Source organism: Vulpes lagopus, chromosome 8 (assembly GCF_018345385.1).
Source record: "Vulpes lagopus strain Blue_001 chromosome 8, ASM1834538v1, whole genome shotgun sequence".
Classification (NCBI taxonomy): domain Eukaryota; kingdom Metazoa; phylum Chordata; class Mammalia; order Carnivora; family Canidae; genus Vulpes; species Vulpes lagopus.
The window spans coordinates 364,912-389,589 of NC_054831.1; the positions used below are offsets into that span (position 1 = coordinate 364,912).

At 46.3% G+C, this 24,678-nt stretch overlaps 2 protein-coding genes across 2 annotated transcripts in view; one reads left to right on the top strand and one right to left on the bottom strand.

Moving 5' to 3' along the window:
- Positions 1-524, bottom strand: part of SEPTIN2 (septin 2) — a 33,669-nt gene extending 33,145 nt beyond the window's left edge. Inside the window, exon 1 of the mRNA XM_041766718.1 lies at positions 307-524. Within this exon, the coding sequence (XP_041622652.1) occupies positions 307-453 (147 nt within the window). The 5' untranslated portion in view covers positions 454-524. The remainder of the gene's footprint in view (positions 1-306) is intronic.
- LOC121497294 (high density lipoprotein binding protein) overlaps positions 1-24,678 on the top strand; it is a 69,896-nt gene that overhangs the window by 818 nt on the left and 44,400 nt on the right. The window lies entirely within an intron of this gene.

The window sequence follows — 24,678 nt, forward strand, 5'->3', positions numbered from 1 at the left end:
CAGTGCAGGGAGGGCCGCGGTGCACAGGCCCCAGGTACGCAGATAGGACGGAGGCGGCGCTGCTGTCCTGCACCGACTGCGGTTCTCGGACTGGACCCGGAGGACGAGTCTGACCAGAACGGGGAGTTGGGGTCGGGAAGACGAGCTTCTGCCCAGGGGACGCGACGGGCGGGAGGTGGAGCGGCCGGCTCGGCCCCGACTGCCCGGCGGCCCGGTCCTGCAGGCCTCCGCGCCCGCTCTGTCCTCCAGGACGGTCCGGCTAGGGCAGGCTCTCCCGGGACCGCAGCGCCCGCCTGGATGACTTACCCGCGTGACTCGCGACTGGATGCCGTAGGTTCTGCATTCGTGCCTCGCGACCACGACTTGCCCATTTGCCAGGGTGGTGTGAGCAGAGAACACCCTCCTTGGAGTCCGGATGGCGCTTCTGTCGGGTGCGGTCCATCCAGCCTGCATCCATCCACCCCCCAGGGCCCGCGCTCAGAGGACGCTTTCCCCTTTCTTATTAAGAGGGAATAACTAAGCTCCCGGAAGAAACAGCGCACAAGTGAGTTTAGTTGCCAAGCTGCTGGCAAGAGGCCCAGCACGCGTATTGAAAAGGTTTTGACCAAGTGGAAACCCAGAGAGCATCAGCGTGTCACGGTGCCTTTTCTTTTTAGTTATAAGAGCACCACGAGGTTCGACGTTTGAAAACCAAGACGATCAAACTGTCTTCATCTCTATGACTTTTAAAAAATTGAGTACACGAGTTATTTCGTGCCTAAGTTCTTTTGTGTGTGTGTGTGTGTGTGTGTGTGTGTGTGTTTCTAAAATCAGACATTTTACAAGTGACATCCCTGGTGGGCTGTTTGACCAGGCATGCTGACGTTCCTTAAATACTGCTAGAGAGGAGCCAGACGTGTTGTTCCAGACGTGTCATCTTGATGGCTGCAATTAATTTCGTGACAGTACATTGACCATGTGTGCTCTTCCTTAATACACTTTATTGGCATTTGTGTGAATTTTTTTGAAAAATATTGTATTTATTTATTTATTTATGATAGTCACAGAGAGAGAGAGAGAGGGGCAGAGACACAGGCGGAGGAAGAAGCAGGCTCCATGCACCGGGAGCCCGATGTGGGATTCGATCCCAGGTCTCCAGGATCGCGCCCTGGGCCAAAGGCAGGCGCCAAACCGCTGCGCCACCCACGGATCCCCATTCGTGTGAATTTTGAAATTAAAACTTAATTTTATTTCAAATCAAGGTTGTATCTTCAAGTAGTTTTTTAAAGGAATACTAAGTGTAGGAAGGCTTTCGAGGAGACCCTGAATTGCCTTCCCCAGTCCTGTCAGTTCTCCTGCAGAGCCAACACGTCCCCCTCTTGGTGGGCTCCTTTGGTCTCTGCCTCCAACTCTGAGCGGCGCATGCGCTCGCCTGCTGGTTCATGGCTTTCCTCTTGTTGCACACCTTGTCTCCTCACTTAACCCTGAGAAGGAATGTGACGTCTGTAGCTTCCTTTTACCTTCCCTGCGTGCACACACGGCCGCCTGAAGCCCGTGCACCTTTACCTTGCTTAGTCCAGGATTGAGTGTTCGTGTTCTGACTCCATGGGGCCATTCACAGCTAGGCAGATGGTGTGCTGGGATTACTTTCCCTTTTCCACGTCATCAGATTTTGTTTCTCCTGATGTTCCAGTGAGTCTTGTCTTTTGTTTGCTTTTTCTGTGTATTTATCATTACGGTCCCAAATTGACCAGTTGTCTAAATCAACTTTCAAGAAACGGAGTCCTTTTTTTGTCTGATGAAATTCAGTATTTTATTAATCTCTTCTTGAATATATATTCTCCAGGCTCCCACCTGCTGTATTCTTCTTGCAGGTCCCCAACCCCGACCCCTTCATAGGGTCCTTGGTTTCCAGGACACACCAGTGTCCCTTTCTCTGGACTTGGCTACCCTCTTCGTGGTGGAAGGCTTCCTTAAGGCGTTGCCCGGGGGCAGATGAAGGGGAGATAAGGTTTTGAGAACAAGAATGTCGAAAGGGTGAGAGACACCATTTTGCTCTGACTTCTGTCTTGAGGGTTATTGTTAAAGGTCTCTATACGTGGATATTTCTTTTCTGAAGCTTAAAGGATTTTTCTCCCTGAAATGCACAACGCGCAGCGCAGTGATGTGTCCCTCAGAGTCTGTTTCCACGTAGTGTCCTGCCTACTTTTTAGGCCCCTCTTATGTGGAAAGTCCCGTTCTTCAACACTAGACATTTTTAATTTATTGCTTTGATTTCTTCCTATTCACCTTCTTTTTGTGGAATTCAACTGTTGGGCCTTCTGGATGGACACTGATTTTGCTTAGGTTGTCCACTTTCTGGAAGACGTTCTCAACTTTATGTGGGCCGTATCGTTGAGCTGTGCTCCATGCATGTCCCTGAGACTGTCCTCCTGCCCCCTCTGTTCCAGTCTTCTCACATCCTGGTTTGGTTTTGGTTCATAGCTTGTTGTACCTCCCCTTATCTCTGAGGACGTTCCTAAGTTTGGGGTGTTTTCTTTCTCTGAAGTCACAGTTTGCTTCAGGCTACTTTATGTTTGTTTGGGGTTTTTGGCTTTCGTTTCAGGGCTTTTCTGTACTATCTGGTGATATTTTCCCACCTGCTCAAATGTCAGTAGTTGGGACTTGTCAGCTGTGGTGTTCACTGCAGAGATACCTGCTTGGGCCATTTCCTAAGACACCCTGTCACCGTCTTCCTGTCTCTTGAGCTTCTGCACAAAAATATCTTCCTGCCTCTTGCGTTTGTCCAGCGGGCTAAGTGAAGGAGAAGACTATAATCTTAGCAGTTACCATGGACGGACTTCCTCCTCTTTCTCCAGAACGATATCTCACCCTGCACTGTAATGAGTGTCCCCAGTCCAAAGATTCTGTTTCCCTTTCCAGCGGCAAAAAACACAGCCTTTGACCCGGGCTGTGAAAGGGACAAAACAAACCACAAAACGTCCTTTTTAATAGTATTTTCTCCTCACTTTTCTGAGTGCCCACTGGGTGTGTTATTTTTAGCTTACAACATGAATTTCACTTAAATTTGTGATTCTTTTATTCTTTGCTAGTCCTGTGTAGCCCAGCTGTCGATTTTGTTTTTGTCCTACACATGTGCTGAAGCACCTTAGTAAAAAAGAGATGAACAGGTCAGTCTTCGTGGTCAAGAAATTCGAATGGCCAAGAAGCAAAGCAAGATTTCAGTTTTGCTGATGATCAGAGAATTGACATTGAAATCCTGTTTCCCCTACAAACTGGAAGAAACTAACAAGACTATTTTAGTTACCAAAGGTGAGGGGGACACGTACAGTCAGATGTTGCGGGGTGTAAATAGTTGACCTCATCGGGAGGGTAATTATGCCTCTGCAGTGACTATCCCTACATATAATTGTATTTCTAGGAACCCTTCCTGTAAGAGCTACTGGCTCTAGTGAGGAGAGGTTATTTTTTTCAACAGTGTTTGTAAAATCACACACAAGAAGCATGTGGCCTGTAGAGAAGTTACTAACTTATGTTTATTTGATTCACCACGCACTGTTAATAAACGAGGTAAAATTGCATGTAAACCATAGACGGCCATGATGCATTTTAAATGGAATTAAGTGCAGCAAGTGGTGAAGCAATGCCGATAACATGATCTTATTCTTATTTATACCAAGGACTAATACATCCAAGGAAAACCTTGGATAAAACAATTTTAGAGATACTTGCTGAGGAAGAATCATGAGGGATTTACTGATTTTTACATTGTTTTGTTGTGTTTTATAGTATTTTTTATGCTGGAAGTCCTGTTCCTTGGACTATAGCAGACTTGCTATAGTGTTAATAAAGCCAGTATTAATGTAGCCTTCACAGCCCCTGCCCATTCCATCCCAGGCTTTGTCATGGGGGCGGGGAAGGTCTTCCCAGAGGCTGAGCTGTGCCCTGAGGCCCCACCGCAGGGGCCATTGAGCAATCAGTTTGAATGTTTTCCAAATAAGCATTATGAAGTGGTACTTTTAGACATTCCTGAAGGTGGATCTTGTGAGGCATGCAGCCCTGCCTGTCCCTTAGTGTAGACCGCCAGGCATTGGTTCATTCTGCCAGACTTGACAAGGGGTCACCATGCCTGTGCAGGCGAGGAAGGCGGTCCTCGCCGAGGCCAGGAGTCAGGAAACCTGGACTTCACTTTGGGGCCTGTGCTTAATCAGGGGGTGATTCAAGGTGTTTCTTGACCTGTAGGACTTTAACTCCTTCCTTTTAAAGATAAGAAAGCCGAATCTCTGAGATTTGGCTCTTGTTTTTATTCCTCTGGTAGCACAGAACACTTGGTCACCTCAGTTTATCGGAAATTGAGTTTTCAAGTTTGGAAGGATGGCACTTGGAGCAGATAATCACTCATGTAGCATCCCATTTTGTGATCCATTTCAAGGATGTGCAAGTGATGCGAAACACTTTGCGTAGTAAAGCTTTAATTTGTTGATTCCTGCATAACAGGCACCATGCCCTTTATTTCCAGCAGTGGTTCAACCAGGCCATCTTGCCCCCCAGAGAACATCTGGCGGTGTCTGGAGACATCTTTGGTTGTCGTGACTCAGGGGTGCTACTGGCATCTAGTGGTTAGAGGCCAGAGGTGCTCCTCATCTTCTGGTGCCCAGTTCAGCTCATGACAAAGAATTGTCAAAAGGTCAGCAGCGCTGAAGGTTAGAAGCCCTTGGGCAGCCCAGGTGGCTCAGCGGTTTAGCACCGCCTTCAGCCCAGGGCATCATCCTAGAGACCTGGGATCGAGTCCCACGTCAGGCTCCATGCATGGAGCCTGCTTCTCCCTCTGCCTGTGTCTCTGCCCCTCTTCTCTCTCTGTGTATTTCCTGAATAAATAAATTTTTTTTTTTTTTTTTTTTTTTTTAAAGAAGAAGCCCTGCTTGGCAGGGTCAGTCCTTAAAAGGGCCCTGGAGTGTGGCTATCACAGGCCTCATTTTTCAGTTGAGGATAGTAGAGACTGGCTGGGCAAAGCTCCTTGCAGGACTGTTGCCTGCAGTATTGGTCTTCCCTGAGCTGTTTCTGTGCCGTCTCTTGTGAAGCACTGCACGTGAGCTCACTTGGTCCTCACAGTGATACCACAGTGGATTTCAATTCCTTTTTACGGGCAGGAGACGGAGCACAGTCAAGATCTATTAACGATTTCATTCTTATCTTTGTTTTCAGTTTTAGAAGTTTCGTATGTTGACACATTGATGTAGTGTTTTCTCGCTGTCTCAGGGCTGCTCTAAAGCTTGGGGTCAAGAAGCCGATATCCTGTCCATGCAGCCTTTCCTGAGTCTTTTCCAAGAGTGGAGCCAACCAAACTTTTGGAGCAAGATATTCTGCTCTGAGATACATAACTGAAACTATCCTGCATCCTTTAGAATTTTGAATCCTTTTCCTTGGTTCAGTCATTAAGCATTCATTTCTCACCAAGTACATATCCAACAGTACATTTTGGGTAAGGAAGTGAACTAATGAAACCCCAAAAAAGGGCAGGCCCAAAGTCAAGCATGCAGGGCCCATGTGTGGGGTGACCTGTGGACAGCTGCTGTCAGCTGTCATCCATCTGGGGCTGCCCCAAGGGATCAGCTTTCTTCTCAGGACTCTTGCTGGACTGGTGTTTCCATCACCCCATCAGAGCACCCAGCACCAGCATCTCCCTGGCGACATCTTACCGGCATGCCTGTCTCTCTCGGTGTCCCTGGCCCCTGGCTCCATGTGGGTTTCAGGAGGAGCCCTTGGTGGGTGTCTGCTTGTTTGGGGGCCCTGTAGTACAGCAGATATTCTGAACACTTGTCTTTTACTGACTTTTGGCGAGTTATAATGGGCTGCTGAATCCAGGACAGCTTTCTAGACTCAGCGATTTGCTGGACATAGTGACAAGTCAGTCCGATGGTCAGGTCTCCACACGTTGCTCTTGTGTTCTTTGACCACTGTTGAATTTGTGGCCTCAACTAACCAAGGAGCAACTTTTTCCTGAGCTTTGGACGTGCTTGGATCAACAAAGTGTTGTGATCTCCAAGAGCATCCTTTGCGCATGTGCCTTATGCAGTGACGAGGCACAGCGTTTAGGGGCCGCTGCTGCTTGGCCCGGTGTTCCGGCATAAAGCCACCTGCTTATGCTTGTCTTGAATGCTGTTCCCCTCAATGCTGATTGATTGGTCAGCATCAGTCACACACCCCCTTTGTGTGATCTTCAAGTATCCCCCCTTAGGTGTGTGGGTTGAGCTGGGGACCACATTTATGAAGCAGAGCGGTAATTCTTGGCGTTGCAGTGCTGGGTCAGAGGGGACCCTTTGGATGCTACTGGGCTCTCACCTGAGAACTCACGAGCAGGACACACTGTGTCCCAGCCGTAAGCTTCATGATGTTGGTGCTTGAAGCTTCTAGATAGAGTGCAGGCTGGACCAGGGCTACTTCTGGTTTCTTTCTGGAGAGGGGAGATAACTTCAGCACGTGTTCCCACCTCTGCCGCAGAAACTGTCGTGCCGTGCCGAGTCGGAGGGAAGTTCTGTGCTGTGAACTTGGTGGTACAGCGAGTTAGGTCTGCACGTTACTGGGCCTGGGCACTGCCATTAAGTCAAAGGGGCTGGGAGGGAGGGCACTGCTGTGAGGGAGAGCCAAGAATCTTTTTGACTCTACCCAGGGTCGGGCACAGGAGGGCGTGATGGCTGAGTTTCCCTGGTTACTGGTTCTGCGGCATTCTGCAAAGCTCTGGGTGTGTGTGTTTCCTGGGGGAGGGAAAACAGTCTTCTCGCAGGTGCTTGGATGGCTGCTATCTGCATGGCAACTGCTCCCAGCCTCCAGGAGGTTACATCTGGAGGCTCTGGAGAGAGCCGGACTCCTAAAGAGGTTGCCACAACAGACGACCTCAGGAGAGATGGCGAGGCTAGAGAGAACGCCCTTATCCCGGAAAAGACCAGAGCCTTTGGAACAAGTGAAGGTACGAGAGAGAAGGGAAACAACAGAATTGTGGAATTAGAAGGAATACTTTTGGAAAGGAGGTCATGAATCTGGCTTTGTTTTGCTGTTTTTAAATTTTGGTTAAGGTGAGTGACTTGTTGAGAAGTGTTTCTGCTTCTCAGGGCTCCCCCAATAGAAAACGTGTGGTCTCTGACTCCTCGTTACATAGAGTCGAGAACTTTTGGTCCTCTCTTTAACTCTTTCTTTGGAAATTAAATTTAGAAAAATGAAAATAAGGGGAAAGGATGGCCCTTTTGCACCATTCTGACAGTCGTGAACTGTGTTACTCCTTGGTGTCCCGTAACTGACAGAAGGCCCTGGAGTGTGTCTGAGTGGGGCTCGCCGTGTGTCCTTCCTGGTGGCGATAGCGCACTGACTCCCGGACGTCGTGTGTGGACAAGTAGGGGCATTTGCCAGCTCTTGTGGACGAAATCAGGTGTGTAGTGTTGCTCTTCATTTTACGTTTATGTGATATGCTTTCTGATTTTATTAATACTTAGCTCACTTGGAAATATCTTTCAAGTGGAATTGCTGAATTATGTGTACTGTTTTGACTTTTTCTGACAAGTAGAAGATCAGCTAGGTGGTCCTGTCGTAGTGGCTTAAAGCAGTGTGTGTGAGATCAATTTGAAGAATATTTTTTTTCTTTTGAAACAAGGCTTCTATTTTGATACATTTGCTTATGCTCAGAGCTGACTCGCCAGCCCATGAGACCAAAGTTGTGTGTCGCCTTTGTCGCCCGCCAGTGAGCTCAGCAGTGCTGCCAGGCTGCCTGTGCACAGAGCCCCTTGGCTCCCAGCGCTCAGCGTGGTGGTGTCTGGGATGTGCAGACAAGAGCCAGCTGCAGCCAGGGTGACCCGTCGGACTTGGTGGTGTCAGGGTCCATCGTTAGTTTATGCAGGTGCTGGAGATGATCACCATGTCCCCTTGAGATTTGTAAGTGCGATTCTTCTCTGAAAGATTGGGCAAACAGAACAAGATGGTGTTACTCGGGGAGCATCAGCAGTTGATCTGTAAATCGTGGGTAGGCTCACCATTGGCTTTCCTTATGTTGTCTCCCCCAACCCTCACCGTGTTGTCCTTGGTTGGCTGGGGCTTCGGGTTCCCTCCAGTCCTGAGGGTGCTGCTGAGCTGGAGACAGTGGGTGTACCTCTAGCCCGTCCATTTTTTTCCAACATGGACTTGATGGTTTCAGGTTCTACCATTAGTTTTAGGACTAAATCTTCCGGGAGGAAATGGCCTGCGAAGCCCACTGTGGTGACGGGTGGGTCTTTCTCTTCCATCGGATCTCGTGGCATTTGACTTGTAATTCGGCGTCGGCTGTCAGTCTGGCATACGGCTTTATGGAAGGCTGTTTTCAATTTAGTCTATTTAGCACTGATTTCGTGTGCACTAAGAGGCTTCTTAGAGGAATATTTTAATTCCGGAATGTACTTTTTGTCTGTCTTCTCTCCTCACCCCATCCCGAAGTGGTGGTGGGGGCTGCTTTCCTTTCTCTTACACCTGGTGCTGATTGACATGGTCGCCGTCCTCCCCCTACCTAGATACTGCTCCCCTCGTCGAGGGCAGTGCTCCTCTCACCATGTCTCATGACATGGCTTGCCCCATCTGCCAGTGTCTCTGGGTCTTGCTCAGAGAACGGTCTGATTGGGCTTTACATTGTTTTTCCCTTGTGGGTGTGGTGTCTAAAAAAGCTGAGGAGCATTGAGGGGCCCTCCCGGCGGGGAGCTAGTGAGGGTCCGTGCTGACGCTGCTGCTGTTTCAGGTGAGCAGCTGTGCAGGTCTTAGTGCTGCCAGTGGCTTCCTTGACACTTTCTCATGGTTTGAAAATCTGCTTTTATGAATTCTGAGAAGATGATTATGACAGACTTTAGTGATTAAAATTTTGTTATGCTACATGGAAAGTGAGTGAAATATGTATTGATCTAAATAGATTAAATACATAATCACGTGTGTTTTGACTTTGAAGGGTCACTGCCATTTGCCACCCCCTCTACTATATCATATCGATATATTCATTTCCAATAGAAGGCATTTATTTGTTTTATAATTTGTTTCTCAGAATGAGTGAGACCATGTGCACAAGCAGGTGAGGGTGGGAGGGACAGAGGGAGAGGGAGAGAATCCTAAGCAGGATCTGCACTGAGCACGGAGCCCGACGGCAGGCTCGATCTCTCAGGACCCTGAGATCATGACCTGAATCGAAATCAAGAGTCAGACCCGCAACCCACTGAGCCACACTGGTGCTCAGGGATTCGTTCGTTCGTTATTTTACTAACTAAAAAGTAGTACTATTCTCCATTTAATTCTATTAGCTGTCTTACAGAGGAGTTGCAAGTATGGTACAAAGCATCTTTTCTGAACCATTTGAGAATAAGCTGGGCACATGAAACTTTATCATCCTTAGATATTTTTATGTATTTCCTACAAACAAGACTCTCCCCTCAACCACAATACAACCATCAAAATCAGGAAGTTAAGGAGGATGCTCTTTGCTACCTTGAGGCCCATTCACATTTCACCAGAAGGATCCAGTTCCGAATCACATGGTAACATTTCATTGCCAGGTCTCTGTAGTTGTCTTCAAGCTGCAGTGTTTACGCCTCTTACCTTGGCTTTCTTGATCTTGATTCTCGAAATGATTATAGGTGCTTACTTTGTAAAATGTCTGTCGGTGTGGGTTTTGTTTGGTGTTTCCTTTCTATTAGATTCAGCCTTTGCATCTGTGGCCGGAACGGCACAGAAGGAATGCCAGGTTTTCTCTGCGTTCCGTGGGGTGGCTCACAAATTCAGTGTGTCCCGTTACTGGTGATGTTCACGTTGGTCGCGGATTACTGTGGTGTCTGCCAAACTTCTCTCCTGTGGAGTCTCTGTCGTTTTAAGTGTGTGTGGGGGGCAGGTGGGGGGTAACTTGTGAAACTAAACATTTGTTTGTCAGACTTTCATTTTTGTCACATTCCTGTATCAGCCTAGGCTCACTGCTTCCCATTGTATTCGATGCACCCTCCCTCGTTATCTGTTGTAATGTCTATAGCCCCTAAAGCTGGCTCCCAGATCCTTCTGATGCATCCCCCTTTTTCATTTAGAACATTTTGCTTTTTAGTACAGCAAGACACTCTGGGCTTTTCGTGTGCTTCCCCTGTCCCAGATGGGGAATCAGCCTTTTCTTCAAAGATGCCTGCTTCCTTTTGATGGCAGGTGGTGCTCAGAGAAGCAGACTCTGGACACCAGGTAGGCGGTGGTTGATGTGTTACTGACCCGGGCCCTCTCAGCGGATAGAGCCTCAGAGTATGTGTGTATGTGTACGTCTGTGCATGTACACACTCACAGGTGCACACATGCACACACGTGTATGTTTATAAAAACACAGTCGTGTGTATTCTCTCTCTCTGTTGGAAAACAAGGGTTCATTCCAGGACTTCTGATTCCAGTCAGATACCTCGGTGTGCATTCCAGTTTCTTCCTTTTAAATTGGTAGCAGTCTTTCCGACACAGCTAGTAGTCCCTAATGTATTTGCTTGTTTGAGGAGCCGGCGCTGTGTACGAGTCTCCCCTGCCCACTTCACCTGGGTGCTGATAACACCAGAGAGGTGGGCATCCTCTTACATGGAAGCCCACATCCCAATTTTTAAAAAGTTCTATCCTCGGTCTTTCTGTCCACTCCAGGCCATTACCTGAACCATCGCTTCACTGTTTGTGACAGCACTCCTATTGTGGTATGGACGTGGCGCTGTATAGTTAACCGCTTGTTCGCTGATGCTCACTCGTGTTCTTTCTAGTTCCTTGCCTGCGAGCCTCCTTAGAGGAGTTGCACCTCTGCGTTCTGCGTTCTTCGGCGCTTCTGGGAAGGAGCTTCTTTGAAATGTGGTCGCTGAATTGGCGTGTGTCTGCTGTTGGTGAGGTGTTCTAGTTTTACACGTCTCAGTAGTGCCTTGCCGCTTTCTCCCGACCATTTCAAACGTTGCATCACTTCTGTTCATCTTTGTTGATCTCCTAAAGGAAGGGGTGACTGAAATTGAATGTCTGTTCATGTCTATGTGCAGTTTGTGTGAATTTTCTGTGAACTGTGTGACCACAGGTCCTAGCCTATTGAGATATCTGCCAAACAGAAAAATTATTTGTATCCTAACTTCTCTGTTAGTTAGTCTGTGCTGAGATTCTTAACCTCTTACAGGGTCAGATGAGTCAATACCTGCTGTGATGGTGTCTACAGCCTCAGTAGGTCTTTGCACCCCCAAATCACAGGTTTTTCTCCTCAATATTCTAGCTCCTTAAGGCTTGTTTTTTTTTTTTTTTTTTAACTGTCAGATCTTCGAGCCAGCTAGAATTTATTTTGGAGTGTGGTGTGAGGCAGGAATCAATTTTTATACTTTTTCCAAAATGGAAATTTGTTATTGGCCCGCTTCTGTTTGTTGCTATCCTTCCTTACTAATTTGAAAGGGACTTGTATCAAATGATAAGCTCCCGGATACTCACACATCAGTCTGTTTTGTTCGTACTTTTTCCTCGACTTTGGTGAGTACCGAGTCTAGTTACTATTGGCTTTGTAGTGCGTTTTGTTAATTTTAGGTGAATACTAACTTTTTGGGCCAAATAATCTAGGCAGACTTTATTTTCAGGTGAATCTGGGAAATTTTTTTGTAGTTACAAAAGGAAAAATCCAACTGGGATGTTGGGTTAGTCTCTTAGGGCTACAGTAATAGATCACCGCAAACTTAGTACCTTCAGACAACAGAAATTTATTCTCAGTTCTGGAGCCTCGAAATCTGAAATCTGGCAGGGCCACACACTCCCTCTGCAGCACGGAGCGAGAAACCGTTCTTTGTCTCTTCTGGTTTTTTTTTTTTTTTTTTTCTTCTTCTGGTTTTTGATGGCTGCACCCGCACTCCTTGGCTTGTGGCCACATCACTCCAACCTCAGCTTGCGTCTTCATACAGCTTTCTCCTCTGTGATGTCTCTGCTGCCTGTGCGCACTGCACTGTGTATTGCTGACGTACTGAACTTTCCTTCAGTTTTCTTAGCTTTTCATTATTTTGGAGAGGATTTCTAGACAGACGGTTATCTGCAAATAGTGACATTTGTGTCTTTGCTTAGTTATATCTTAAGTTGCGTGTTTGACAATCTGTGGCAATAGTAGACATACTTGCCATTTTGTTCTGTATTTTAATAGGATACCTTTAGTTTTATGCTAATTATATTTTACTTCTGGGAAATACCCTTCATGTAACCATTTCCTTCTGCTACTGATATTAAATTCCATAGGAAACAAGGAATGCATATTGACTTTCTTCATTCTTTTGGGCATTTTTAAAGGGCCAACTATCAGTCATTTGTTATCTATCCTCTGCGCTACGAATTTGAAATGCATACATTTCCTAATTTTGAATCCTTACTGTATCCCTAGAACAGACCCTACCTGTTCATGGTATCTTATTCTATAAGTTAAATGCTGGTGGGTGCCTGGGTGGTTCAGTCTGTGAAGCGTCTGCCTCCGGCTCAGTTCATGATCCCAGAGTACGGGGATCAAGTCCTGCATCAGGCTTCCTGCTCAGCAGGTAGCCTTTCTCTCTCTCTCTCTCTCTGCCTCTCATGAATAAATAAATCTGTTTTTTTTTAAATGCTGGATTTATTGCTTAGGTGTTTTGTTTGAAACTTTCCATTTTTGGGATCCCTGGGTGGCTCAGCGGTTTAGCGCCGCCTTCGGCCCAGGGCGTGACCCCGGGGCCCTGGGACTGAGTCCCACGTCGGGCTCCCTGCGTGGAGCCTGCTTCTCCGTCTGCCTGTGTCTCTGCCTCTCGCTCTCTCTCTGTGTGTGTCTCTCTCATGAATAAATAAATAAAATATTTTTTAAAAAACTTTCCATGTTTGGGGCACCTGGGTGGCTCAGTCGGTTAAGCATCTGACTCTTGATTTTTGCTCAGGTCATGATCTTGGGAGTCCTGAGACTGACCCTGCTGGAGATTCTCCCTCTGCCTCTCCCCACCCCACTCACACACTCATATTCTCTGTCTCTTAAAACAAACTCCTAACTTTCCATGTTTGTAAAGTAGTTTGCCGTGAAGAATCTCTTCTCTGCAGCACCCACTCATTGTTTGGGGAAGCAAACAGTGCCTTGATTTGCCTCTGGGGGCCACCCTTTCCACCAGGTACAAACTGTGTGTTTTGGATGAAACAGCCCAGCTGCATGGATGGATTCTGATTGGCTATGGCTATTAGACATATCCCATCTCCTTGGTCCCTTGACTACAGTTACCGGTCCCCTGGTAGGCTTAGAACCCAATTAATGCCAGTGAGATACAAAAATAATTTGTGAGGGCCCCATGGGGCAAAGAAGCTCTTATTTCTTGGGAGCCACCTGAAGATATAATTACTGCCATTTGTGGCAGTTTTTATTTCAAAACCAAGCAAGGATAGTATTGTATCATTGAGCTTGTATTCTCTGTGTTTCTTTCCTTGGTCAGACTAGAAAGAGTTAGTTGCTCTTTGTTATTTTCAGAGAAACTGATACTGGTTTTGATTGATTGAGTCAGCTATTTTTGTTTTTATTTTCTATCCAATTTTTATTTTATTTTTTATTTTTTATTTTTTTAATTTTTTTATTTTTTTAATTTTTATTAAGTAGGCTGCCTTCTGGGCGTGAAGCGCAACATGAAGCTTGAACTCAGGACCCTGAGATCAAGACCTGAGCTGAGGTTAAGAGTCGGACACTTGGGCAGCTCCCGTGGCTCAGCAGTATAGGGCCTCCTGCAGCCCAAGGTGTGATCCTAGAGACCCGGGATCGAGTCCCACGTCGGGCTCCCTGCATGGAGCCTGCTTCTCCCTCTGCCTGTGTCTCTGCATCTCTCTCTCTCTCTCTGTCTCTGTCTCTCATGAATAAATAAATAAAATCTTTAAGAAAAAAAAAAAAAGTCGGACACCTAATGAACTGAGCTACCCAGGTGCCCCTCACCAATTCTTTTATTATTTCTGCTTTGATTTTTCTATTTGACATGAATGTTTAGCTCATTTATCTTCACTCTTTATGATAAAAGTTAAAAGTGTGATTCACCCTCTGAGTGTAGCTTTGCCAGCATCCTTATAGGTTTTGATAAGTATTTCTCTTTGATTCCATTTTTAAAGGCTTTTATTAGGAAAATGTTCAAACCTACCCCTAGACAGAAGAGAGTACTGATGACTCACATACCCGTAAACCAGTTTTAACAGTTCCTACGTTTTGCCATTTTGGGTTTGTCTTCTTCTGCACTCCCCAAACTTTGTTAGTTTTGAGAATTTTATTTTAAGCAGGTTTCAGATTTTGTGTCACTTGTAAATACTTTAGCATATATCTTTAACAGAGGAGGGCTCAAAGAAAACCATCCCTGACAAAATTAACTGTACATTGTTAATATCCAATACCTATCCTGTGTTCAGTTTTCTCCAAAGGTCACATAAGGTTTGTTTGAATCAAAACCCAAAGAAGGTCTCTCCACACTGCATTTGGCTGATGCCTCTTTTGTCTCTTCTTTTCCTTTTCCTTTTTTCCATAGGGAGAGTGTGTGTGTGCCCATGCAAGCAGGACAGGGAAGGGCAGAGGGAGGGGAGAGGGAGAATGTTAAGCAAACTCCACTGAGCACAGAGCCCTACATGACCCTGGCATGGCAACATGCCTCGTGACTTCGATCTCACAACCCTAACATCATGACCTGAGCCAAAAATCAAAACTTGTATGTAACCCTCTGAGCCACGTAGGCGCCCCTCTTTTGTCTCTTTTCAAGTCTTTTTTTGTTTTTGTTTTTAAGATTTAATTTATCCATGAGAGACACAGAGAGAGAGGCAGAGACATAGGCAGAGGGAGAAGCAGGCTCCATGCAGGGAGCCCGATTGAGACTCAGTCCTAGGGCCCCGGGGTCACGCCCTGAGCCCAAGGCAGACACTCAACCGCTGATCCACCCAGGCATCCCATCTTTTCAAATCTATAACAATTTTTTTCTTTTTTTGCTTTTATTGTCATTTATGAAAGCTGCAGGGCTGTTGGTGCTGTGGAATTCCACACGTGGTGGATTGGGTTGATTGTATTGGGGTAGGTAGTGCATTTTTATGATCCTCATAGTTCCTGTAAACTGGTAGCTGTGTTTAGATGCTTAATTTGTTTCAGGTTTGATTCTCTCCCCACCCCACCAGGTATGTGGGGTGGGAAGTAGGGGCGGTGTCAAGAATATATCCTGGATTTTGCTGTGTACCATATTGCAGTATACCAGGATGCATGAGGGACGCCTGGGTGGCGCAGCGGTTTGGCGCCTGCCTTTGGCCCAGGGCGCGATCCTGGAGACCCGGGATCGAATCCCACATCAGGCTCCCGGTGCATGGAGCCTGCTTCTCCCTCCGCCTGTGTCTCTGCCTCTCTCTCTCTTTCTCTGTGACTATCATAAATAAATAAAAATTAAAAAAAAAAATTTATACCAGGAGGCATGGTATGTAGTTGTCATTTTGTGATGTTAACATCTGATCAAGGGTACGGTGTCAGCAAGGCCACCACTGTCCCCTATAGAGCTTTCTATCAACCAGTCCTCTGCTTGGCTATGGGCTATGAAACCCATAGCCATTTTGCTTGTCTCCATTATTTCATCCATGTGTTAGTATACTTTTGCTGCTATACTAGATTACCGCAGATTTGGCTGAAGTGAGTCTCACTGGGTAAGGCATGGTGTCGGCAGGGTCTACTTCAGAAGCTCTAGGAGAGAATCCATATCTTGCGTTTGCCAGCTTCTTGAGGCTGCCTGCATTCCTTGTGGACCCTCTCTCATTAAAGTACACAATTTTAAGAATACTTGTGATTCCATTTAGGTCTTACCTGTATAATCCAAGATAATCTCCCCATCTCAGTATTCTCTTTAAAAAAAAAAAAAGAAGATTTTATTTATTTATTCATGAGAGACACAGGCAGAGGGAGAAGCAAGCTCCATGGAGGGAGCCCGAGGCGGGACTCGATCTAGGGGTCTCCAGGATCAGGCCCTTGGCTGCAGGTGGCGCTAAACCGCTGAGCCACCCCGGCTGCCCTCCCCATCTCAGTATCCTTAATTCCTCTGTAACATTCACAGGCTCCAGGAATAATGACCTGGATATCTTTGGGGACAGTGAGTTAGCATCCAGTTGGCAATTTGCAAAATGAAGAACTGTTTGTTTCTTTCTTTTTTTTTTTTTTTTTTAAGATTTTATTTATTAGAGAGCAAGCGCGTGCGTAAGCAGAGAGGGGCAGGGGGAAGAGAGACTCTGAAGCAGACTCTAATGTAAAGCCCAACTGTGGGATCATGACCTGAGCTGAAACCAAAAGTCCGACGCTTAACCAACTGCGCCACCCAGGCGCCCGAGATTTTTCTTTCTGTCTAGGTTTTTTAGTTGGCATTGTCCTATAAAGAATGTTTCCCTTCTCATTCTGATTACCCTGAAGTGGGGCTCCTCATCTCCTTTATTGGTGTCCAGAATGCACTGGGACTAGCAACTTCCAAAGTGAAAATGCATTTTTGTAGCTTTTTTTCTCCTAGTATCATCAACTCATGGGTATGTATATAATTGTGTTTCAACCCATTTAAGACATTTTTTGAAGGTCCTGTTATTTCCCGAAGTTGGCTTCTGTGTCCTCTGGATGTGACCCCCATTAGTCTGTGACTCCTTCCTTTCTGCCACAGCGAGGTGCCCCACCTTGTCCCTATTGTGTTCAGCATCTGAGATCAGCCATTTTTCTGAGGGGCCCCTGGGTCCTTTTAGTGGGGAATGGTGTTTGGATGCCACAGTCCTTGTGCTAGGTAGGGATGCTCACTGCCACTGTGTTGTGTTAACCATAGAAATAAAGCAGTTAGTTATTTTACCAAGAAAAATGGATTTATTCAAGCATAACAGAATTGCAATTCCATACATGCAGGATATGTATGGCCAAGTGGTAGGCAAGTCCAACAGAGAAGAGGAACGTTATTTTCTAGAGAAGGAGGAAGATGTTGGGAGAGGTTATTTTGAAGCAATGCCCGCTGGGGAGGATTAGGATGTCAGTTCCTCACTGGCTTCGTGGCCGAGGTTGCTGGTTTCTTACTGGAGCCAGAGCACGTGTCTTTCCCTGTTGGGGCCTGTAAAAGACAATTCTTCCTGTGATTGACCTTGAGTGGTTAAAGTGGCTCCCCTTTATCGTCCCTACTCCAGTTTACTGGGGTTTCCCTTTGTTGATTTTCACAGTTGTTTCTCATAGTAGACAGATTTAGGAAATAATCCAGGAGTATGATCATTTCTGGTTCAAATGAATATTTATATGATTTTTACTTCAGTGTGTATGTTACACCAAAAATCTTCATTCTTAAGGTTGTTAACCTGATAACTGACCTTAAAACACATAACATACTTAGAATAACAATGCTAACATTTTCAGGATATATCACTTGGAATATGCTGTCAAATTATGGCATATTAGTTACTTTCCTCTGATGTTTATGCCACCAATGTGACATTGTTAGATTTGTTTCCGTATTTTTTAATTTTTTTTTCAAGTATAATAAACATAGAGAACTATGCAAATCTTTAGTGTATGTGGCTCAGTGGATTATCAGTAACTGAACCCATCCATAGAACCATCATCAAGATAAGGAAGTAGGGCATATTTTATTCATTTCTAGGGTTTGTACTTCTCTGATTTATGGTACTAAAAAAAATGGTGAATCATGGTATATTCAGATGAATGTGGCTTCCATCCCTTCTCTCTCCTTTATACGTTGTTTTCTTCTATCATTTCTTTTCCAGAAGGCAAACAGATATGTATGTCGTCTATACCTATAGGTGTATACTCACTGGGCATGTGTATAGACCTACCACATTTCTGATTCTTTCTTAGGGGAAGGTAGCATACCCTGCACCTTCTGTCCTGCTCCCTGGAGACCACACATACTAGTGTGTGGAGGTCTCTCCTGTGCCGTTTAGGCCACGTGTTGCTTTAGTTGCATGGATATGGCATGATTTGTTCAATCTGCCGCCTCCTCAATAAAGTTGTGGTTGTTTCCAGACTTTACCTTTTTATTTCTTACAGTTTCTGCTGCTCCCCTACTGTGTTACCAATCCCTTCCTTCGCACAGTAGGAGGAGTCCATTCCAAGTGGCTGCTTAATGTCTGCTTGGAGTTGGCCTTAGCCCGAGTGTGGGGCTGCCATGCTGCTGCTGTTGGACCCTGCCGCCCTCCTGCTTCTGTTGGCTCCCTGTGGAGCCATAAACAGCTGGTCTTTGCCACATATCCCTCTTTGCTTGACGCTGATTTTCTAACAGTGGGGTCAACAGTTTGTTCTTGCCCTGCCCACCCTTCACTGCAGGCAGGCGAAGTGCCTCAGCCGCCGCTCCCAGATGCGCTTACAGCTTGGTGGCCTGCTCTGAGTCCACGATGGAGAGTAAAAAATACATGTCCAACAGAAAGGTGCACTTTATGCACCTTTATGTTGAATTAGTTTGTTCTTTGAGGGGACAACTATACCAGAAATTCTTGAAATCTAGAGGTGAGGTTTACTCCCTAGAGCACACTCAGAAAGTACTGGAAGACATGACAGAGTCCCACCTGCTGATTTGGCAAATGAGAAGACGGGTCAGGGGAAGAGATGTGACATGTCCAGTGTCACCTGCTTGGTGTCTACCTGGCCTTAATACTCCGGGCAGGAGAGAATCTGAAGACTTGATTTTTCTGATGTTTGTGTTTTTGTGAGAGAAGCATTACGTTTCTGTTTGGTTAGGACTGATGCCAGTTCCCAGGGATTTTTACCCATGGCTTCAGCTAACTTTGTGTCTCTAGCATAATGATTTTGTTTGTTTGTTTGTTTGTTTGTTTTTAAACATTTACTTTATTTATTCGTGAGACACAGAGAGAGAGAGAGAGAGGCAGAGACACAGGCAGAGGGAGAAGCAGGCTCCATGCCGGGAGCCCGACGTGGGACTCGATCCCCGGTCTCCAGGATCACGCCCTGGGCCAAAGGCAGGCGCCAAACAGCTGAGCCACCCAGGGATTCCCTGTTTGTTTGTTTTTTTAAAGATTTTCTTTATTTATTCATGAGAGACACAGAGAGACATGGGCCGAGGGAGAAGCAGGCTCCCCACGGGGAGCCTGATACGGGCCTCGATCCCAGGACCCTGGGATCAGCCCTGAGCTGAAGGCAGATGCTCAACCACTGAGCCACCCAGGTGTCCCTCTAGCATAATGTTTTATAAACGAGCTAAGTTCAGTCCAGCTCAGACTTCCCTATGTACTTGTAGGAAGAACATTTTTTAAGTATAAGTTGTTGCCCTAAGAATTCTTTTGTTTCTTAGAGTTTAAATGGAATTTACAGTCAGAAGATCAAAAGTATTTTTTTGATTGTAGGACTTGGTGGGGGTGGGGTGGAGGTACTGCCCAAGGCGTCCTATGCTGGTGTCTCGTCTCCCGCCGGCCCTTGCTGTCCTCTTCTCACGCCACCATTGCTTTGAGGTGGGACTTGCTGTGGCCCCCAGTCTGTTACTGCTCTGAAACCTGTTCCCATGGCATTCAGAGACACAGATGGCCCAAGGGTCACAAGATCCATTTCACCTGGAAGCAGTGAGTGGTTGGCTCTTGTGAGGAAACAAACCATTTTATGTGTGGAGGAGACCACGGCAGCGCCGCAAGCGTGTGGTGGCCGTGTGCGGGGGTGCCGGGGGAGAGCCGCTCGGCCCGGCTTGCTCAGTGCAATCCTGGGGGCTTGCTTACTCTCGCGGGCGTTTTTCTTTATGCTGAGGCGAGACAAACCCCTTCTGTACCGCCCTGCAGGTACGTAAAGACAGTCTTGGGTGTCTTCCAATTCCCAGGGGCTTTCAAGGTGCGTGCAGCCTCTGTAATCAGCAGGCCCTCCCAAGGAAATGAGCAACGCAGAAGTCCTACTTCAGACGTCTTGCTTGTACCATGGTCTAATCAACCAGTGAAGAAAATAATTCTTGTGACCCTGCCTTTTGCTGATCTGTGGTAGCAAATGCCGTTTAATAGTACGTCTTTGTTTCCCTCTCCAAACAGAAGGATCCGTGGACAAAGTAAGGGCGCCCTATAAAACAGAGCTGTCCTTCTGCAGCAGACTCTCAGGAGCGCTTAGCCTAGCTCTATCAGTAATTTCTAAACCTGTTAAAACACCCCTTTTTTGGGTAAGTGGTATAAGACATATATGCTATTTTTACATGTGCTCACCTCTAAATACAGCTGCTGCTTTTCCAGTCCGTCCTCCCTTACCAGCCCCCATGCGCTGCTCCCCAGTGCCTGGTTCTGTGCTCCCTCTTGGAGTCTCATGGGCTTGGACGGCCTACAGGTAAGGCATAGGCGTTTTATGCACACGCAAACACGTTTCCTCGCAGAGCTGCCCGTCTCTCGGAGTTGACCTGGACCCTGGCTGTATGGTTGAGGGAGGGACGCTCGTTCACTCCCCCACCATCTGTACAGGGCTGAGACCTTGTATCTGAGGGGCTGCTGACTCTGACTGGATTCTAATCTCTTCTTACAGAAACCAAACTCCCACTGTGTTATCTAGGGCATTCAGCATCAATTTCTTTTAAGTGGATCAAGAACTTAAGACAGAGCAATTAGAATGTCAGATTCCTTGAGGTTTTTAAGAATTTTTCACCTAAGTGACACAATTTTTTTTTAAAGCAATCTGTCCTCACTGAGAATTTCAGTGTGATAAATTTAATATTCTAGGAACATTTCACTCTTCTTTCCTTATTTTGCATCATTTTTAAGTTGTGTAGTCACAGTAACAAGTGAGCCCGGCATAAAGAGGTTTGGGAGCAAGTGCAGCGCCACAGGTGGGCGCTGCAGTTGGGGCACGCGGAGGCGGTCTGTGAGTGGAGGGTGGCCTCCCTTCTCGGTTTGCTGGTGGGGGGAGACCTGCTCACTCAGTAGGTCCGGTAGGAGACTCTGTGTCCCGCCATCATTGGTTTACCCAGCACCCTGCTAGAAACAACACAAGCATCCAGGCTTTTGCTCCTGTGAAAAAGCCACAGTACGTTTGTTTCTCGGCACCAACGTGAGCACACATGGGAGAGGCTCTAGGAATTACCGGGTCAAAGCACATTTGTGCTTTTTTAAGTTGCAGTGTGTAATCAGATTGCTCTCCAAAGAGGTCACGTCAGCTATTCCTCCAGTCACACCAGTTTTCCCTGTACCTTTTCTGATGCTCATCAGACCTCATGCTTACCGAACTGAGAAGTATGATGTAGGATCTCTCCCACTTTCAAGGTGCATTTTCTTTTGTACAAGTCGAATGTTTTCTTCATTTCTATAAAAGATGTTTTTATTTTTTGCTTCTGTCTGGGTTGTTAATGGATTTTTTGGAGTCCCTGGAAGGAATGAATGCTGTCCACTAAACTTGGTCACTTCTTCCCGGAAGCCTTTGAGACAGCTCTCTGTGCCACACGCTCCTGGGCGTCTGTGGCAGAGGAGACACTCAGGACGGACACAGTACCCGTTTTGTATTCCTTCTCGTCCTCTAAATTTATTTTAAACAAGAAATTCATAGTAAATTGATTTGGGTCTTGTAAAAAGAGTTATATAAAGTTTATTAATAAGAAAAACCTCTTTGTCAAATTCCATTTCTGCTTTGGTTTGGGAAACCCAACTCTGTAGCAAATAAGAGTTTCCTGTAGAATTTCAAAATTTTTACTATCCACCTTAAAATTTTAAAAAGAAACAAATGACATTAAGTTCGATAATATATTTTGTTTATTCCTGTCCAGAGCATTGTTTCATCGTGAATTCAGTACAAAGTCATCAGCAAGGTGTTTTTTGCATGAAGTCTTCAAAATCCAGTGTGTCCTTTAGACTCAGAGCATGCATCGGGTGGAACTAGCCGTGTCTCAAGTATCGGTAGCCACATGTCACCAGTATATGCTGGCCAGCATGGCTCAGGAGCAGTTTTCCTTTCATTTCTATGGAAACCCATTAACTTACATTTTTTAACCTAACTTTGTGCCATTTGCTTTTTAAAAAGAGTTTTACAAGGTCTGGGGGTGCCTGGATGGCTCAGTTGGTTGAACATCCTGCTCTTGGTTTCTGCTTGGGTTGTGATCTCGGGGTCATGAGATCAAGCCCCACATCAGGCTCTGCACTTAGTGGGGCAACTGTTTGGGGTTCTCTCTCTCTCCCTCCCCCCCCCAGTCGCTCGTGTGTGCTCTCTTGCACGCTCTTTCTGTCAAATAATAAATCTTTTAAAAATTTACTTTTAAAAAAGTTACAAGGTGTGTTTATCTGACACATGTTCTTGAATTTGGCTCTAAATAAATGCTATTCTTTCCTCGTCTGTATAAAGATACGTTAATTCAGTATTCATGAAATTAGTGGAGTACTACATTAAATGTATTCGTTTAGTGGAATTAAATGTTAATATTCCCATATAGTGATATGGCTACTGTAGGGCAGTTTACCTTATTTGATCTTTAACAATTTCCAAAGGCCCCAAGGGTTTACAAATGGGCAGCTTTTAAAAGTTGAGAGCTTAACTCACCCAGGTGACCCAAAGAGAATCCGAGCAAGACTCTGAACTTCCTTGTCCTGACCACAGGTGTGGTGTTCTTCATACGGTCTGTCTGTCCTAACTGTAGATGCCTGTGATGACTTAGCTGACACTTAGGTGAAAGAAATACACGACGACATCCAGGAGCAGGGTCACCGAAGAACGCTTGGTCCCCTTTTCTGTCTGTCGCTTCCTCAAGAGAAATGAACATGGATGCAGTGCAGAGCGACCCACCGCCGTCTGGTTCCCTCCCGTCTGGACCAGGACGGCTGTCCTCTAGGGACCACGGTGCCAAGCTGGATGTCCCACGGTAATATACTTTCTGAGCCAAAGAAAAGGAACCCAGTTTTTTTTTTTTTTTTTTTTTTTTTTTTTTGGAACCCAGTTTTAATGTGTTCAGTATTAGGATATGCTCCCGGCCGGCCTGCCGCCCAGGTTACAGCTGGCCAGGCATAAATAAGCTGAATCATAAAGGAGTTCGTAGTATATTTTTCAGCTTTCAGGAGAGATGGAAACACACTCCTAGCCCCGGCCCGAACACCACACAGTGTGGGAGGACAAACCCTGGGGACGCTCCTGCCCCTCGGCGCCTGCTGCTTCCAGGATCGCAGGGCCTCTGAGCATCCGTCAGACCTGGGCGGCTCCGCGGCCTCGGCGGGGCCGCCCCAGTGGGTCCTGTCAGGTCACTGGTTAAAGAGGGTAAGTGGCCTCAGTACACCCCTCGGGCTGTTTATCCGCGGCGATCCGCCGGCGGGGTGTTGGCTGCTGCTCGCACCGCGCTGTGAGGACACCATCCTCGGCCGCCGCTTCCCTTGACTCCGCGGGGGAGCCGTTCTCCCAAAAGTAGACTCGAAAAGTGAACCTGCCCCGGCGCCCGGCTGGCCCCGTCCTTAGGGCCTGTGACTCTCGATCTCCGGGTTGGAAGTCGGAGCCCCGTGTTAGACGTAGAGATTACTTCAAAATAAAACCTTCGGAAAACCTTTTAAGTGGGATCGCGGTCTCGCGGTAGTTGTATCTTTAGCCTGACTAGGCTTTGTGAGTGGTGGAAAGGAAGGCCCTACGCTCTCCTCCCTGAGAGAACCGGTTTCCGCACAGGCCTCAGTTGCACCGCATCTAGAGGTTACCTCGGCAGCGTGCCGGCTGTGTGCGGGCGTGGGTGTTGGGCGCCTGTCCCTCTCCAGCACCACACTGTCGAATCGCTGAGCCTGTAAAATCTCGGTGTTGGGAAGGGCAGGTTCTCCCCACTTTGTTTTCCTCAGAGCTGTAATTGGCTATTCATGGCCTTTGATCTTTTGTATAAGATTTGTCGAATAAATATAATCATATACGTAAATATTCTAAACATTGTACATGGAAATATCATCTAAAAATTGCATAAAATCTGGCTGCAAGATTCCATACACACAGGCACACACACCTGCACACTGCTTTCGAGGTTTAAGCTGCGTTTGTATGGATTTCTAGTCTGGTTAGGGAAGATGTATATAGTCTTTATGCCTAAGTCTTCCTAGATAGGTGAACGTGTCATTTATTTTTTTAGATCTTTTCTGTATTTTGACAAAAGTTTTTAGAATGTTCTCTATAAACCTATTATTTTCTTATTAGATTGATTCCTGACATTTGTTGCTGGTGTTTTGGAACATGATTGTGTGTACTCATTTGGTTCTAAAAAAACTTGGCGTTCTAATGGTGTATCCGTGGCTCCTCCTAGATCTTTTGTACGTGGACAGTTGTACTGCTTGGGAGCACCCCGATTTACCGCTTCCAGTTCTCGTACTTCTTGCCTTCCTGCCCAGGCTGGCATCTCGGGTGTACCTGAGAATAGAGAAAGCGCTCGGTTGCAGCCTGTTGTCTTCATGATCCTAAAGTGAATGCTTCTAATGAGGGCCTCTGGTAGGCACCTGACATCTAGTTAGGGAAACGTCCTTGTAATTGTCCTTTTTTGGAGAATGGGCAGGTTATATCACATTCTTTATTTGAATATTGTTAGGTGATAACATCATTCTTGCCCTGGTGTAAAAATGTAGTGAATTACTTTTTCTGTCCTCCTTTTGTTCTTTTTTAATTTTTAAGTGAGGCCAAAACTCACAAGCCTCCAGTGTGAGGCTTGAACTCACACACAACCCTGAGATCAAGACCTGAGCTGAGGTCAGTAGTTGGACGCTTAACCGACTGAGCCACCCAGGCGCCCCTACCTACTAGCCTTTCTA